At 43.4% G+C, this 18,868-nt stretch overlaps 1 protein-coding gene across 1 annotated transcript in view; it reads left to right on the top strand.

Annotated features, from left to right (window-relative positions):
• Positions 1 to 18,205, top strand: part of LOC144935354 (uncharacterized) — a 45,328-nt gene extending 27,123 nt beyond the window's left edge. The window contains exons 6-11 of the mRNA XM_078862345.1: positions 2,717 to 3,134; positions 5,601 to 6,208; positions 11,380 to 11,606; positions 12,700 to 12,829; positions 14,017 to 14,142; positions 17,762 to 18,205. Of these exons, the coding sequence (XP_078718471.1) occupies positions 2,717 to 3,134; positions 5,601 to 6,208; positions 11,380 to 11,606; positions 12,700 to 12,829; positions 14,017 to 14,142; positions 17,762 to 18,082 (1,830 nt within the window). The 3' untranslated portion in view covers positions 18,083 to 18,205. The remainder of the gene's footprint in view (positions 1 to 2,716; positions 3,135 to 5,600; positions 6,209 to 11,379; positions 11,607 to 12,699; positions 12,830 to 14,016; positions 14,143 to 17,761) is intronic.
• Positions 18,206 to 18,868: the final 663 nt, after the last annotated feature.

The raw sequence follows: 18,868 nt of genomic DNA, 5'->3' as shown, positions 1-18,868 counted from the left end.
CTTATCCTCAAGGTCATAGCCAAGATCAGGACGGACAGAGCATTCGTGTCGCTGATTGCCACTCACTAGTAGCAGAAACTGTGTTTTTTAAAATCTCCGACATGCAAGACCTACTATGGCAGTAGGCATTACTGTTGTCAGCGTGGGAGAACCTTTTGCAGCAGCAGAGCCCTCATATCCTGATGCCGAGCTTTTGCAGCTGACTGCACGGATGTTGACAGGAGTGAGACTTGCATCAGGAGTTCTCTGAACATGAGCAGACACTCTTCTTGAGGTCTTAGGAGGCACTCGATGGGTTGAGGGCCGATTACATTTAAAGTTTTAGTGGAGGTCATTAGCAAGGCGTGACTTGTGATGCGTTATTGTCCAAAAACCCTAAGCTTTGTAGGATGCCTCCATAAGGGCAGTTGGCTTGGCAGCATAGCAGGAAAGGCCTGTCCCGCCTCCAGCATTCCAGATTTTGCACAGTTTGCTAAATGTAAGGAAAAAAGGAGACCCCAGTGGGTGGCGACATTTACGTAAACAAATTTCGCTTTGTGCCTTGGTAGAAACGTATTTTCAAGTCGATGCCAACCATCCACAGGATATCCACCCATCCATTTCCTACGACAGGCTGCTAATCTTTAGGCCTGGTATGCAAGAGGTCGTGGGTTCGATCCTGACCCTGATAATGCCTGATGTATTATTTGGAGTTTTCGTGTCTCCCTCACCGTGGTCGCGTGTTTTTTTCTCCAGGTCCACCGGTTTTTCCCCTCCACAATTATAATCAACGACATGCGTTTAAAGTATTTGGTGCTGGTGTAAATTTCAACGTGATATGCCACTTCGTTGGGCCATCATTTGTGGCTAGCTCGATTCTAAAAAAAAGGTTTTTTTTTATCTCACTTGGCCTTAGCTGGTAAAATTAAAAGTTTTTACTTTCTTACACTTGGGAAATGTTGCACTGTGTTGTTCTGGGTGTCGACCTTTCCCTCACCTCCCTCTCCTTAATATGTTTGCACTACGTTTTTAGAGGTATTATTCTTGAGTGAATATTTCCTCTTCCTTTAAATATTGCTCAGTTCGTAATTTCGTGAGGCCATATGCAAAATGTACGGAATAAAGAGGAATCCTGTGCATTGTGGTATTGACCCAAAACATTTTTTTTCACAAAGGTGCAAAACTAAATTTCTAATTTTAATATTTTTGTCCTACAATTAATTCACGTTTTACCATTATGTTTCCACATGTTCTGTAATGACATTGTCACTTTACAGTTAAAATGTATGTTTTAATTCCCAGACACAAAACGTAGCCAAGTTAAGTAAAAAAAACTAATTTAACGCAACAGGATCGTTGTAGGCATTGGTGATTGGCCTAAGAACCCAGTTAAATTGGAAGCGGCTGCCTGGATTCTAACCCAGGGTCTCAGTCGTGTTGGTTCAGCTCCTCCTCTGGCCGATGTTTCACGAGGCCACGTAGGGACACGGCTTATTTAAATGCCACAGAGTGCATGCTGGTCCTGCGCATGCAGCCCTGAAAAATAGCCCAGTCACTGGGTATGTAATTAAGTACCGGGTAAATTTTTTTATTTATGAACCCCAATTTGAAATGAAAGGGCTGGATTTTGTGAATGGAAATGCAGTGCGACTAAGTTAAGTTGCTGTCAGTAAAAACAAATCTGAGTAGTGCAACAACATGCTGTGAATCATGCTCGACAGAACCATGAGGCATAATTATTCCCAATACAAATCAAGTTGTTTTCACGTGACTCAAACAAGAAAAGTAAGAGTTTGTTTACAATTGCAAAACAATGTATTTCGTTAGAGTTAAAGATCAGCATCATTGTGCTTTAATATTAACCTGGTATAATTGGCTACAGTACCAGTTGAGTGGATTTTCAAGAAAGCCTGAATCGCACCACCTCGTGCCTTTACCAGCGGGGATTGAGACAATGGTCGGAAGGGCCACGTGGTGTAGACCCCTTGCTGACGGTGAAGCCTGGCACCGGGGTTCCCCCCCCCCATCACCTCCTTCCCTCTCCCCCCACCCGCTCCATCCCTCCGCCATCACCTCCATCCCCCCCTCTCACATCACCTCCTCCCCCTCTCACATCACCTCCCCCCCCATCCCCTTCATCCCCCCTCCATCACTTCCCCCCCATCACCTCCCCCCAATCCCCTCCATCCCTCCCCCATCTTCCCCCATCACCTCCCCCACTCGTCCTGCCGCCTCGTCGCTGTCTCTCACGGGCTCACTGAGGCACAAACCACAACACGACACCAGCACCGGTGACCCTCCCGAGACGCCATGCCAGGACGCGGGCTACAGTGAGTATTGGTTTATATTGTTGGAGAGTAAACAATGTTTGAGCTTGCATCTCATATCATGCCTAAGCAACAAAAAAAACATTGCCGATTTATTTAAATATCATTTTCATCTGCATTCAGAATCGGGCATAAATATATTCGATACGTTTTGTCACAATACAATATCTTAACATATCAGTTGCATGCTTTAATGTTATTGACAGAAAACGTATACTTTAAATGTTCTCAAGGTATATGTAAATTGAGATTCAGTTGTAAGAGTTTCCATATTATTTTTATTACCATATTTAGTACCCGTGTGTGTATGTGTGCACGTACCTGTGTGTTGCAGCAAGCCCTCGCGGTGGCCTGAGACTTCAAGACGTTGCTTCACTGACCTCGTGTTCTCTATCGTGCTGCTATTTCAGAGCACAAGCACGAGTTTAGAAATGACGCCGACAACTGCGATAGCCCAATCGGACGTTGCCTGTCCGGCACACTGCAGGTGCCTACTTCCTCAGAGGCACACGAGCTGCCTCGATGCCAGACTCAGTGAAGTTCCACAAAATGTGCCCTCGAACACCTCCCAATTCGACCTGCAGGGAAACCAGCTCCGCACTTTGCCAACCAACGCTTTCCGAAATTTGTCCGTGCTCAAGTCGTTGCACCTCATCGACTGCGAGTTATCGATTGTGAAACCTGGTGCCTTCAATGGCCTCTCCGAGCTGACGTATCTCTACCTGCAAAACAACAGTTTGAAGAGCCTCCAGGTAGGATTATTTGATGGACTTGTCAGCGTTACGTACCTCTACCTCGACTATAACCAACTGGATAGCATCTGTTCAGGTACTACCTCATATTTTTCATTTATTACATCATCGTATGCCATTATCAATCCACTGCTGGATGAAGGCCTAACCCAAGCCCTCCGCTACCTCACATATTGCAATGCAACACTCCACCCAGCACCTGTAAATGAATTGATATAATCACTCCAGGTCCTCATTGACATACTCCCGGACGCACCAGATACCTTCACTGACACTCCATTGTTATTGGAGTGGGTGTAGCGGTGGCGAGATGTTAACTGCCTCGCCTGGTATACAGGAGGCCGTAGGTTCGATCCCGATCCCGACCCTGACGCCTGCTGTATATTTGGAGTTTGCATGTCTCTTTACCCATGGTCGCGTGGATTTTTCTCCGGGTCCTCCGGTTTTTCCCTCCACATTTAGAATCAGTATGCGTTTAGAGTATTTGGCTGCTATACATTTCCACACGATAAGCCACTTCGTTGAGCTATCATTTGTGGCCAGGTCGCTTTTGAAAAAGAGCTACATAGCTCAGTGGGCCTTACCTGGTAAAATAAAAATAGGTAAAATAAAAAAAAATATTATTGACCATTGTCCATTGTCCATTTTACTTTCATGCGACATGTCCTGCCCAAGCCTGATGACTTTTTATGAACAGGTTTGATAATGTTATTAACCTTCGTATCTTCTCTCATCTATGTGCTGATCTTTTTCTCTCAAATGTCATTCTAAGAGTGCAACTCTCCATGCTTCTTTGCACACTTATCAGCTTCTGTTCTATATTTTTAATGCCATAATAATGAATAATGTCATATCGCGTGTATGCACCGATTAAATATGTTCTTCTTTAGGTACACTGCTATATCACTTTTAATTATCAAGTTCCACTTTGCAAAAGTTAGGGTTACATTTAATAATGATTTGCTTTTGTCACAGACGTGGTTATGATAAATTGTGCTGGCCACCCACCCACTCATGTAACACAGTGCCAGCGTTCATAGGTGCTCACTAACAGCACTTGCCCTAACAGTCTGTTCAGGCCACCTCCACTATCCCCACGGGGAACCAGGTCTTCGGGTAGGAAACATACCATGAAATGGCAGTGGTTAATAACCCCTCGTTGGGAGTGATCCAGCACTTCAAGGTCACCAAGTCGCCACTGGTGTTGCCAATGAGAGGCGTTTTCCCATGCCTGGACGTTGTGGTATTGGATTTGCTGGTGGTGTTGCACCTTATTTCTTTCTCTAACTGGGAAAATATCATCCTTCTTGTTGTTCATGCTCTTTGTGCCTATAATCTTTTACTAGAAAGTTTTATTTTTGTTCTTTGCATTGTCACGTTAAATTGACCCCTAGCCACGGATGAAACGGATACTGAGAGCGAGCCTGTTATTAATGTAATAAATTAACACCTTGTACTCGCAGCATTGCTCACCTGTTCTGCCATTTAAATGGCTCAGCATAATACCTAATACTGTACCAGTCAATGGAATTGAAGGGCTAATCGGTGAACAGCCACCTGATGGGCCGCGGGTGTGAATAAGAACACAACACCCACAGGGTTTTTGAAGTGTAAACAGGTCGTGGAAAAAAGCTGAGAATGGGGGCCTTGGTGGATATAAGGGAAGAGGTGGCCATGAATCAAGGTCTTCGGTGATCTCTATATGTGTGTGGTATGTGTTGAATAAACAACTGTCGGAATACTTCACCCGTGTGTGCTTGGACCCCTTCTGTTAAGTTGTCACGCAAGTAAGCTGTCTCATAGTTTCATTATGAATACAAGTCATCTGGTGTTTGTGTAATATTGTAAATTATGGCGGGAGACCACTTGACGGGTAGCACACTTTATTAACACTTTTCCTTGCCACAATAACACGTGTGGTCACTACAGCTCACGCTACACGTTCCATCCGGCTACACACACACGGGCTCTCCAGCCCCGTAGCTTCCAGGGGAACTTACAGACCCACCCCAGCTTGGGTATGGATCACGACCACTGGGTCCCGCAACCCGGCCCTCACACGGACGTCCGGCCGCGGGTCCCAAGGTCCCGCCTCTGAGCCACACAGGGTCCCGGCCCTTACAAGGACAGCGGGACTAGGGGTCTCAGGGCCCTATCTCTTCCTCCTCCGTCTTCCGTCTTCACTGGTTACCAACTCCCCGAGCGCCCGCGCGCATCGCCTTTTATAGTCCTCCGCTCCCGAGGGGACGGAGCCTATGCGGACCGCGATGTGAGCACCCACTCTAGTTGACCAATCACCACGCGCTGCCACACGATCCCTTTTTCCCAGCGCGTGTCACCACCACATAACCAATCACCCCGCGCTGCCACACGATCCCTCACTGTCAGCGTGCGTCACCAATACACAGCCAATCACCACGCGCTGCCACACGATCCCTACTGCCAGCGCGTATCACCACTACATTTGCATAAAGTCGTTGCTTGTTTGAATTGTACTGTTATTTAGTTAATGAATCTACTTTTTATGACACATGCTTCACAGGTATTTTCTCCCCAATGAAGAAGTTAACTGGCCTCTACATTCGCTACAACCACCTGACTTGGCTCGCAGACCACACTTTCCAGGGTCTTACTTCTCTGCAGTGGCTCTACCTGAACGACAACTCCATCTCAAATATATCGAAATATGCCTTTCATGGCCTACAAGGTCTGCGTCGTCTCACCCTCGATGGGAACAACCTGACGACCCCTCCGTCGGACGCGATTCGTGTTTTGGACAACCTGAACTTGCTTCGACTCAGCAGGAACCCCGTGCCATCGCTGAAAAACAACTGGCTGGCCCGCGGCATTCGCGGCCTCACCCACCTCCATCTGGACGAGATGGGCTTGACCAGCTTGGGCGTCCGAGCTTTTGCTCGCCTGCGCCGCCTGCGGGTGCTCACGTTGCGCAACAACCGACTGACCTCGCTGCGCTCGATACTGTCGCTCAAGTCGCTCGCGACCGTGGGTCTCAGTGGCAACCCGTGGCTGTGCGACTGCCGCCTCATTGAGCTGTGGACGTGGCTCGTGAGTCGGGCATACGGAACTCCTGGGGAGGTGATTTGTCGCAACCCTCCAGCACTCCAAGGGACGTATCTTGCCCTCACCAAGGTAACTTCAGCACTCTCACTACCTAACCTCCCCCGCCGCACACCAAACGCGATTTATTACGGAACTGGGGACAGCCAAAGAGCTGAATGAGACTCACGAACATTACATAGCTGTCAACCCATACGGTTTACCCCTATTCCCGTACAGGGAAATTGAGTTTTAAGGTTCATACGGCGTCCAGCCGTTTCAATACGGCACTTTTTTTTTGTCTATTTGTGTCTCTCCCTTGTCTGGGGACTTTGTAGGATGAAGTTGAGATTTATAAGGGGCACGGGTGACGAATAAGGTCTGAATTTGTAATAAAGTCGGCACTGATAAGGGGTTGATCGGTATGACAATTGAATTTATTACAAGACTGGGAACAGCCAAAAAGCTAAATAAGACTTCTAATAATTAGTTTAATTTCGTTCTGGCTGTTAGCAGTATTTAGCTCCGGGTCAGAGCATTAGAATGTGTTTTCCCTGGGTTGTGTTGGAACAGAATTCGCTAACTTTTGAGAATGTGTAATGTGTTAATATAAAGTAATTAAATATGTATCTACAAGGTAACTCTTGAACCAGAGGCACAGTTTTACGAAATGTCTTAAGTTCAACAAGTTATCGATTTGTTGGCATTGTTGGAAGCAGAGATATTGGCACAATTTCATCATACATTCTATAAGGAACTTTCACCAAGATATAAATTGGAGCAAAGAAACGTTGTTTTTTAATAATATTTCACGTGGCTAATATACCAAATGACTCCTTACGTAAAGGATTATGGAGTATGTGAACTCTATGAGAGGGATAGCACGCATTAAACGACATTGTTATGTTGAGATAATAATATATGTAACTAGCAGGAACCCGGGGTACTACCGAGGTACAAGGATGGCGAATATGTTTTATCATTTGGAATTTATGTTTTAGATATTTTAATATTTTAGTATCTTAATGCTTTTTTCATTTTAATATAAAATGTCTGTGTTGCGTGACGTCATCACCGTCCCCCCTTCTCACCGACTCACTCCAATCGTTATCACACCTCTCCCTCCTCCCTCGTGTCGTGTGACGTCACCACCCCTCTCCTCCACCTCAGCACCCCGAGTCTCGTCACCTGCGCTGACACATACTCGCGTTGTGGTACCCTATACTTCTACTCCGCTGCTACCCTATACTTATTCTTCTACTCCACTGCTACCCTCTACTTCTTCTACTCCACTGCTACTCTATACTTCTTCTCAGATCTTCTTCTGCTCCGACCGTCTCCGTCCACCTCCCAGCACAACTCCCCGTCTCGCTCTGACGCTCCCGTATTTATCCCCGTCCCTATTCATTTCCAATTAATTAACTGGCGCCCCCCCAACGCCCCGCGCCCCCGGCCCCCGCCGCCACCTGTCCCCATTCCCAGACTTAAAGGCGCCACCTTGTCCCTGACAACAACAACCGGCCAATCACTGCCCTACATCTATAATTGCCTAACGGGCCGTCTCCGTCTCACCCGTTGTCCCCCATCAACACCAGCATGTCCCGATACGACCCCACTGTTCCCAACCCGCACGTGTTTACAATTACCCCTCTTGGTGCGGGTTAAACCACTACACGTATGTTAAATATGTATTTCATAAGTGCTCACTAACACGCTCCAACTATGAACATAAAATCACCATTTCAGTGCCGAGCACTCAGGAGCTTGGCTAATGCATAAAAATAGCATTTTGTTTTTATATTAATGTAATTAAATGTAATTAGTACTTCTAGGTGGAGGGGGGGTCACGAAATAGCAAACGCCAGTGAGTTACAAAAGGGTCATGAGATTAGCCCACGTTTGTTCATTTAAGAGCGTACAACAACGCAGGCAAGCACCACATAACTGGACAGCCCGTGTGTACCATCGTATGCGAGCTATCTCCGACTCCTGCCTTTAGTTGGAGAAGATACAAATTTGAGGGGCAGGAAATGAAGTGTGTCGGTGACCATTTATATACATTTAGAAAACAGATTTAATGTAAGTCCTAAAATCTAATCTAGATTTGAAGCTAAAATCTAGTTTATTCACAGAGTGGTCACTGACATTAGATCCCATACCAGAACCTAGTCGGAGGCGGGAAAATAACGATAACTCCAACTCAATGTAAAGCTTTCGTGACTGCAGGGATTCATCTTCTTGGTTCTTTCGGTAAAGTCACGTAGATGGGAAGTAATAAAATAATAAAAATAAAACAGAATAAAATAATTTCTACGACGTATCGGCTACAATGCAAGCAGCCGTCTTCAGGTGAAGAATGAAACACTGCCAAGCTTGGAGACTGACGCCATCCAGACTGCCACTCTACGCCCGACCTTATGGAAGAGGTACGTAGATGACACTTTTGTCATCTGGCCACATGGCCGGCCTACTCTAGACCAATTCCTCGACCACATCAATTCCATACACCCAGCCATCAGATTCACCATGGAAGTCGAAAAAGATGGCAAGCTACCCTTTTTGGATGTCCTAATGAAAAGGAGACCTGATGGTTCAATGAGCCATTCTGTCTACAGGAAAGCCACCCATACGGATGCTTACCTAAAACCGGATTCCCACCACCATCCATCCATCCCAGAAGAACTCCCTCATCAAGACTATACCATAGAGCCCAATGCATCTCCGACCAGGAACACATTGCCAGTGAACTCAAACACGTACGCCAAGCTCTTAAGGCTAATGGTTACTCCAACTCAATCCGCAAAGCCATCACTCCAACCATCAAGAAGGATCCTGTTGAGGAGCCTTTCAAAACCATCACCTTACCCTACATTGCTGGGGTCACAAAAAAGATCTCCAAAATCCTGATTAAACACAAGATCCAGATCCGATTCAACACAGTACATAAAATCCGTGATCTGGTCCCGTCTGTAAAAGACGTGGTTCCAGACATACAGTACCCTGGCGTCTACAAACTAAGTTGCCTCTGTGGTAGCAGTTACATTGGAGAAACCAAACGACATGTCTCGGACCGCATCCGTGAACATAAAGCAGACCTGAAACACGGTAGGACAAACACCTCAGCCGTGGCAGATCACTGTTACAATTCAGTGGGCTCACATGACATTGACTTCTCCAAGACAGAGGTTCTCTGCAAGCCATCTGGCTACCATGAGAGATTCGTTCATGAGGCGATCCACATATACAAACACAGAGGCAATTTCAACCGAGAAGATGGATTCTGGCTCAGCAATCATTGGAAGGACGTAATAAACCATTTCGGATCTTAACTGATTGTTGTTCACGTTTACGGTGACTTTCAGACCGCAGTCCACTCACTGGCATTGACTGTGTATCTTGTGTTCTCCACAGGGAATGCATTATTGGTCCGCTGCGGGTCTCCTTCCTACGCTCTCTCATTGACATGTTTCATTGCTTCTACATACTATTAACATTCCCTCCCTTTGTTAATGCTACCCCCTACCCCCTCCCTTTGATGCTGCTAATCCTGCATAATGCATGGGCATAATATGACTTTGAAACCCCCCCGCCCACCTCCTACGCATTTCCCATGAATATGCTAAATTTCTCTTGATATGCACATTCTTTTGTCAAGGCGCTCTTCTTCCACCTCCAACCCAGCTTATATATAAGCTCCAAGCTTGGCAGTGTCTCATTCTTCACCTGAAGATGGCTACTTGCGTTGTAGCCGAAACGTCGTGAGAATTATTTTATTATGTTTTATTTTTATTATTTCATTACTTCCCTTCTACGTGACTTTACCGAAAGAACCAAGAAGATGAATCCCTGCAGTCACCAAAGCTTTAAATCGACAATTAAACCACGTCATGTTTGAACTGCTGTGATTTTCACTCACCCACCCGTGCTGTTTAAAAAAAAAATACGAGTTTACTAATTCAAAATTAAACTTGATTTGAAGCTTTCGTGACTGCAGGAATTGCTCTTTGGTTCTTTCGGTAAAGTCACATGACTTTGCCCCCACCCGTCCCTGCACACCACAAACCCTCCCCCCTCTCCCCCGTGAACTCCTGCCGCCACGACAGCTCAATCATTGGAAGGACGTGATAAACCACGTCAAGTTTAACTGCTGTGATTTTCACTCACCCACCTGTACTGTTTTCGTTTACTAATTCAAGTTCATTGACATGCTAATGTCTCCAGCCCCCACCCGTCCCTGCACGCCACAAACCCTACCCCCTCTCCCCGTGAACTCCTGCAGCCACGACTCTACACCCACCCCCCCTCCCGTGCCTATATAAAGCCACAACAGCAGATAATTATTTCTCATCTGATGACGGATGCTTGTGTTGCGACTGAAACGTCGTGTTCTTTTATAATTTTTTCTATCTACGTGACTTTGATAAAACATTGTTTGGTAAAAAGTTTTTCCGTATTTTCTGCTCCACGTTTTTGGAATATCCTTGCCACACTCATCTACATCTTGGTTCCTTACCCCTCACTACCCGACTGTCCGAGGAGGTGAAAACACAGAGCATACTTGCACTTGTACCTAACGTTACTCTTTCGCCTCTTGGTTCCACGTGTTTGCACTGGAGTTTTTTTTTCGATTTGAGTGCGTTCATGTCACTGTTAGACTAAAGTCTAGAGCTTACTTACACCTGTACATAAGTGTGTATGTATGTTGAGCTTCTTTCGCACCATGCCTAGTCAACCGTGCTAATCTGAGGTGCGATTAGCATGGTTGGCTACATTAGTACCTAACTTTTCTGGCGCCTCTTGCTGTTTTACTACATTTGCACTAGTTTTCTTTGTATTCGCATGTGTTTCATTTACAAACTTCAAATACCTAGTTGATTACATTTATAATAAATGCACAATGTAATGCATTCGCTAAGTTCCCCGAGTGCTGGGCACTGGGTGGTGTTCTAATGTTCGAAGTCGGAGCGTGTCTGTGACCAATGTAAGAATAAATGCACCCCTCATTGTCAGCTCACTGTTCATTGAGCGCCTCCCCACACGAAGTGGGTTATGGGAGTTATTTGACCATGCTTGACCATGCTGGTCAGTGACACCAAGTGCCAGTGATATGAGCCGTTTTTCCTCGTCTAAGTGTGTCAAGTGCAAGCATCACTGCTCCGCAATACTTTATCTATGGAGAATTAAAATAAGACGCTAAATAACGAATTTGCATATCCTATTTAGTAAGCTATCAGTTGACATATTTGTTCTTGTGATATTTGCAGCTGCAGATTCTCACCTGCCCTGCATTTGAGAACGAAACTGCAGCTACAGAAATATCCCATTTCAATGAAGCCTCAACACTCTACCAAACTACAGGAGGCCCACGCGCTACAGTGACATCACGAACTCAAGGCTGGAAATCGATCAACCACACCACCTCCCAGAGACTTCGGAGACCTACCCTTCCTACCCTTCCTGCCCATCCGACCGATGTGCACGCTTCCACGGTGTATGCGATTTCCCTCCATCATCACAAAACAAATGTTTGCGGTTTGTATCGTTAAACGGCTGAAAGAGTTGTTGTTGGAAGCACTCTTGCGTTATTTTAAAATTGCACGCTGCATGCATTGTACACCTTTTACTCTGTTGTCGTGGTGAACTGTGCAGTATAAAATCAACAGGCAAGAAGAGTGTTTATCCACGTGAAAATACCATTTTGACCCATAAGCCCCTTGGCCTGCACCATTGCATTGTTTTTATGTTAGTGCATTTTTGGTCGACCTGGGTAATTCTTGAAGATGAGGCTCAAACCTGATTTCGTGAGTTCTCACCCCTTTAAATACAAACTTTAAACAAAAAAATCTTCAATGGTGAAACAACCCCCGATATGTTTATACGTGTATTTTACACACTCAAAGATGTAATCCCACAAAGTAATACACGACACAGAATAATATTTATTTATGGTGAGGAATCCGATCTTTTTTACAGATGTCTAGTAGTTTCACAGATTTCCAGTAGATATCTGAACACACACCGATGAACATTTACAAGAGGCACAGGTTTGTGGCCAACAACTCTCAACAACGTGTTACATTGACCAGCTGCTCAAACTGTTAAAAACCGCGAATATACTTATTAAACTTGGTGAATGTTTTGTTGTGCTACAGAGAACACCTAAAATTAGTTTAAAAATATGCCACGGTGGTAATTGTGTTATATACAGTTTAATCTCACCACATGTATAGTATATCATATTCTATCGCAAAAAACGCTAATCTCAGCACCTGTGCACCTGCTCGTCTGAAATGCCCAGAATGTTCTCATGAGAATTCGCAATAGAACCAAAAACAAACCCCAAATAACGACATCTTGACTTCTACACCCCTGAGTGTGAGAGAGCGCATGAAGGGATGGTCATTGTCGACTGCGACGATTAACCACCCACATTCTATATCACGAGCATCCTTTATATCCATTATTAGGGAAACATCTGGTGATTGTCTATTTTTGTATCACGACAAAATTAATGAGACATTGGAAACTGATAACTCGCAAGCTTGCATTATCGCGTGATTTATATATATATTTGCATTATTCAGGACAGAAGCTGTGGAGACTCTGGAGCCGTGCAGATCCTCTGAGATCCAGCACGTTAGGGTGGAGGTGTATCCAAGATCGGTGAAACTGGAGTGGGAGTCACTGTCACCAGATCCTTGGGCAGAATTCCAGGCATGGACAGTGGACGATTTTTTGTTCAACCTTGCGTTGAAATCTTGTGTGCCATTACACCTTTGTGTCTTGTTGTTATATATTGATGACAGAAATGTGGTGCAGCTGCTGCTGCGTGTTGTACCGGTACAAACGTTGCTGTGCATGCCCACTGCTGCTGTTGCATGTGTGCTTCTGCTGCATCTAATCTCAAGCACTTTGTATTATACAGCTGAGTCACAATATTTTCACTATTACATTTCTACTCACTGGAAACATTTATCTCGACATTTCAATAGTGTCTGTATCTCCCAAACGGTACGTCAGAGGAAAAAAATGAATCGTAACAAAAATATGTATCTTACTGAGGACATAACCAGACAATTATTGGTTTCGTAATTTCAAACATTTTTGACATCTGCACTTTCCAAAAAGTGCAAGTCTGCTACTATCACGTGATGACGTCATTGGAATGTGCATTCTCAAACCAGATGCAATGCTTAAAAAAAAGGGTGCTTGCAAGTATGATGGCGAGTATCATTAGGAAACGTGCAGCATCTTTTCTTACAGATTTCGGCATTTTGTTAGATTTCATATGACGTGCAATGCATTTGGTTGCAGTAATGGAGAATGTGCCAAAAGTATGAATTTTTTTCATACTATTTCCCCATTCGGATCCTGCCACAAACATCATTTGCTGCCTACATATATAGGTCCATTTTAACAGAAGTTTGCTGGAGTTCAATCATAACCGCATCTCTTCCTCATTCTCAGTATCATCAAATGTACAATGCTTTCTCATCCAGAATGTTAGTTTTAATGTTGCCTGAGATGCATTACAAGTGAGAGGGTGACACCAATTAAGTTATATCCAATGCAAATGCGTGGGGAGTGCTGGTCTTGATTTATTCCAACTCCTCATTGGCTGTTTACCTTTTCTGGTCTACGGAGTCGGGATAGAAGGATGGTGGCTTTGAGCAACAATTGGTAATGAAGTCAGACGTAGCCAAACCTGACAAAGTAAAACTATTAATTTTATATGTCGATATTTCTGTATGGACTTTTCAATGTTTTGAATTTGCTTCATTTATATTCCTCTGTCATGAATCTGATGTATTTAATTCAATGAATTGCACAATCTCACTGTACCTACTGCAAATCATTCTGTCTCATGCAACGAGTGATTTTTGTGAATTATTTATGTCTAGGTTTACGTTACCGAGGGAGAAAAACACACCAATATGGAGGTGCAAGGAGGGCTCACCCACCTTGAAGTCTCCAATCTAATCCCAGCGACAATGTACACCTTATGCATCATCCCATTCAGTGATCAGGTACCTGTTTTGAGTATTGTGAACAGTTTGTATCGTACAGTGTAACAGATGTGAGCAGTGTTAAGATCAGCTTGCAATTGGAAACAAGCTAGTTAAACTCCTGGTTGGCATACTTAATTTGGAGCTTTCGTGACTGCAGGAATTACTCTTTGGTTCTTTCGGTAAAGTCACGTATAAAGAGAAAATAATAAATTAAATACTACCATACGACGTTTCGATTGCAACACAAGCAATCATCATCAGGTATAAATGAAATAGAAACACAAATCTAGTATACTTAGAAATGTAATGTGATACAACAGAGAGTCAGATAACAGAACAGCCAACACCCTACCTGGTTGATTACGTTCCTCCTGAGAATGCTAAATTTGAGAGATAAAACACAGAACCAGAGACATATAGACAGACATATAAGTGGAGACAGATATCACAGATATACATAGGCACACAGAGAAACCACGCCTCTGTGTCGAGGCCTTAAATAGAGAGAGGGGGCGGGGGCGGAGAGAGAGGGAGGGGTTAGAGAAATTAGCATGTCAATGAGTGGCACGCTGAAAAGGTTGTAAAAATGAGGAGACAGGGAAAGAGGCACTCTGAATTAAATAACCTAGCAAAATTTCGAAATGTAATGCAACACAGAAAGTCGGTCAACACACAACGCATAGACTGGTTGATTACGTTTTTCAAAGATTGCTAAGTTAGAAGTTAAGTGTGACATTTTTAAAGAGAGACAAGACGCAAACAAGAAGAACAGACAAGCAGAGCGGGAGAGGGACAACAGCTGAGACAACAGAGAGAGCAGAACATAAGAACGACAAAACGAGTGGAGACAGAGAAAGTACACTAAATCAAATAAACCTAGCAAAATTTCGAAATATAATGCAATGCAACACAGAGGGTCGGTCAACACACAATTAACGCATAGTCTGGTTGATTACGTTCTTCCAAAGATTGCTAAATTAGAAGTTAAGTGTGAAATTTGAAAGACACAGACACGAAGACCAATACACAAGCAGAGAGAGACAACAAAAATCCAGAGAGAGAGAAAAAAACTTAAAACTTCCCCGTAGAAGTGGTTCATACTTAATTTGGAGCTTTCGTGACTGCAGGAATTACTCTTTGGTTCTTTTAGATGTTAAGTGTGAAATTTTTAAAGAGAGACAAGACGCAAACACGTGACTTTGTCTTTCAAATTTCACACTTAACTTCTAATTTAGCAATCTTTGGAAGAACGTAATCAACCAGGCTATGCGTTAATTGTGTGTTGACCGACCCTCTGTGTGTTGCATTACATTTCGAAATTTTGCTAGGTTTATTTGATTTAGTGTACTTTCTCTGTCTCCACTCGTTTTGTCGTTCTTATGTTCTGCTCTCTCTGTTGTCTCGGCTGTTGTCCCTCTCCCTCTCTGCTTGTCTGTTCTTCTTGTTTGCGTCTTGTCTCTCTTAAAAAATTTCACGCAACTTCTAACTTAGCAATCTTTGAAAAACGTAATCAACCAGTCTATGCGTTAATTGTGTGTTGACCGACTTTCTGTGTTGCATTACATTACATTTCGAAATTTTGCTAGGTTATTTAACTCAGTGTGCCTCTCTCCCAGTCTCCTCATTTTTACCTTTTCAGCGTGCCACTCATTGACATGCTAATTTCTCTAACCCCTCCCTCTCTCTCCGCCCCCGCCCCCTCTCTCTATTTAAGGCCTCGACACAGAGGCGTGGTTTCTCTGTGTGCCTATGTATCTCTGTGATATCTGTCTCCACTTATATGTCTGTCTATATGTCTCTGGTTCTGTGTTTTATCTCTCAAATTTAGCATTCTCAGGAAGAACGTAATCAACCAGGTAGGGTGTTGGCTGTTATGTTATCCCACTCTCTGTTGTATTACATTACATTTCTAAGTATACTAGATTTGTGTTTCTATTTCATTTATACCTGATGATGATTGCTTGTGTTGCAATCGAAACGTCGTATGCTAGTATTTAATTTATTATTTTATCTTTATACGTGACTTTACCGAAAGAACCAAAGAGTAATTCCTGGTTGGCAGTTGACGCACCCCATCATCCCTCTGGAGTCGATTACCACGTTGTGGCAAGCCAACAGTGGCTTTCCCATGCATAGACTCGCCCCCTTCATAGGAATGTGGAATTTCTAAAACTGGCTTAGGGCTGTAAAGATTGGGTCATTTGAGCAGGAAATATCGCTGTCTTTTTTTACATCATAGGTTTATATTTCAGTCAGTGTAAAATATATCTCAAAACATCCGATGATATATTTATCTGTTAAAAGGCAGTGTTAATACACGGAATTATATTTTAATTTATGTGCTCAACTGTAACCTTCCGACGGAGCGAATGTTGATTGGGGGGCTTCAGAGAGTCTTGGTTTCTGGAGCGCAGTGTGGAGGAAAATATAGATGAGACGGGAGAAGTAGGCAGGGGTGAGCCCATGGTGAATCTAGAAGATGGTGAATGTGACACTAAAATTGACCTGAGTATGGATTTGGAAGCAGTGGAGGGATTGGAGATTATTTTATGCAGATGGAATTTTGTATCATCTGGAGTTTGTAGACGAGAGATATGGTGAGGCCCTAGAGGAGAAAGTTGCAGTAGACAGGTTCGGGATGTAATAAATGCATTGATGAGGGTCTTGGCTGCAGCTGGGGTAAGGATATAGCATATGTAGGAGATGTTGGGTAGGATGGAGATAGGTCCTGAAGAATTGAGATATTGGTGCATATGGCAGCACTTTATAGATATTGTAGTTGGTTATATTTTCAGTCACAATACATTATAATTGATTATAAATGTACATAAAGTGTGGCTTACTTTTATTACATAATAGATATAATATTGGAAGTGGCAGAGTGCTTCTTGTATTTGGTTGGATTATATATTTTTCAAGTCATTTTTTAAATGACATGCAAACCGACACTCATTGAAAAGCTAATTGATTGTTCGTGCAAAGGTACCTTCTGTTGGTCTGGGGCTTAATGTATGAACAGTGATGTTTATACTCATATTACCCAAAGTAATCCTTTAGAGGGGTTTTTTTAGGTTAAATCGCGTAAATATAAATTTGTCGTTAAATCTGCTCCCATCTGACACAGCCAATTAGTAAGGTTTGTCACGTAAACAAAACGTGCTGATTAGTTAATAGTTCAGCACACACCGTTTGTGTTTTGGAGAGTGAACCCATAACAATTACAATTTGAGTACCATGATATTTCACCGGTAATTACAACAACCAGCTTCATCAGGCAACAGCCAGAATTGTAGAGAAATTCTCCTCCTGTTTCGGTCTATATTTATATTAACACGATCTAACCCAAACAAACCTCTATTATGGATAATATTAGTAGCAAAAGCCTATGTGTTACACATAGTAACATCACTCGTTACTGGCAGACTATTTCCATCTGCAAAACATAGCACATTCATAAGAAATGGAACAAATATCAAATTAATGTACAAACTTATGGTCTACAATTTATAATTGTAAACGTTTGTAGGTGTTTTAGATTTTCACAATGCTAAGTTATTTGTTTGAGCATTGGAATATTAGACCTTGTAACCGCAGCCTGCATAGAAGGAATCATGTTTGTTTTTTTACTTGTGCGCAGATAAGGAAGTGCCTGGATCCTGCAAGCTCCCAGTGCCGGACAGTTTTCACGGACAGGGAATACTCGCATTTCCCCAACGCTGCGGCTGCACTTCTGGGCTTACTGCTGTTCTTCCTGCTGGTGCTCACACTGGTGCTGTGCCGAAGACGATGCCTCCACGCCGTCCAGTTCCAGCGCCACTTCGACGAAGACAGCCTCACTATGGAGCATTCAGCCGTGCACTCACCTGACGTTGAGATCATCGGCGAGGAGTTCACCGCCAGAATGGAGGACAGAAAAAACGTGTTCACTCAGGTCAACAAAGCATCTGTGTTCAAATGATTATTTCCTCAGTTCAGTGGTTCTTAACCATATTATTAGGTTTTTTCAGTAAAGTCACGTAGGTAAAAAATTTAAATTCATAAAAGTAAAATAAAAATAAATAAAAATCACGACGTTTCGGAGGCAACACAAGCTTTCGTCTCCAGGTGGAACCGTCACAGCACGATTGCTGTATCAATAAGAGAAATTCCAAGAAAACCGTCCATGTATATATACTGGTTGAGGGTGGGAGGAGCCAAGGCAAGCCCCTGGATATTATTATTATTATTGTGAAGTTGGTGCGGCTAAAGCCGCTGCTAGGAATGAGCCTTTGTTGTGTAGACTGGTTGAACTGGGAGGTTCCAAGAGTTGTTAAGGTGCGGCTGATGTAAATGGGACTGAGCCTTTGTTATGTAGATGAAACAGCACTTTGCTACGTTGCTGGGATTAATTATAAATTTGCCAAATATGTGTGGTAAAACTTAAAGTAAGAAAACCAGTGTGTGAAAAAAGAAGAAGAAACTATATGGTAACTGAAGAATAGTGCCTGTCAAATAAGATGGTCCAAATATGTGTAGTTAAATCTTTTGTGTGTAGTTAAATCTTTTTAAATCAAAAAATATTTAACTAAATCTAGAATTAATCCCAGCAACGTAGTAAAGTGCTGTTTCATCTAACATAACAAAGGCTCAGTCCCATTCACAGCAGCCGCACCTTTACATCAGCCGCACCTTAACAACTCTTGGAACCTCCCAGTTCAACCAGTCTACACAACAAAGGCTCATTCCTAGCCGCACCAACTTCACA

Source organism: Lampetra fluviatilis, chromosome 1, assembly GCF_964198595.1.
Source record: "Lampetra fluviatilis chromosome 1, kcLamFluv1.1, whole genome shotgun sequence".
Classification (NCBI taxonomy): domain Eukaryota; kingdom Metazoa; phylum Chordata; class Hyperoartia; order Petromyzontiformes; family Petromyzontidae; genus Lampetra; species Lampetra fluviatilis.
Note: the sequence above shows the minus strand (reverse complement) of the source record. Positions and strands in the feature narration are given on the sequence as shown.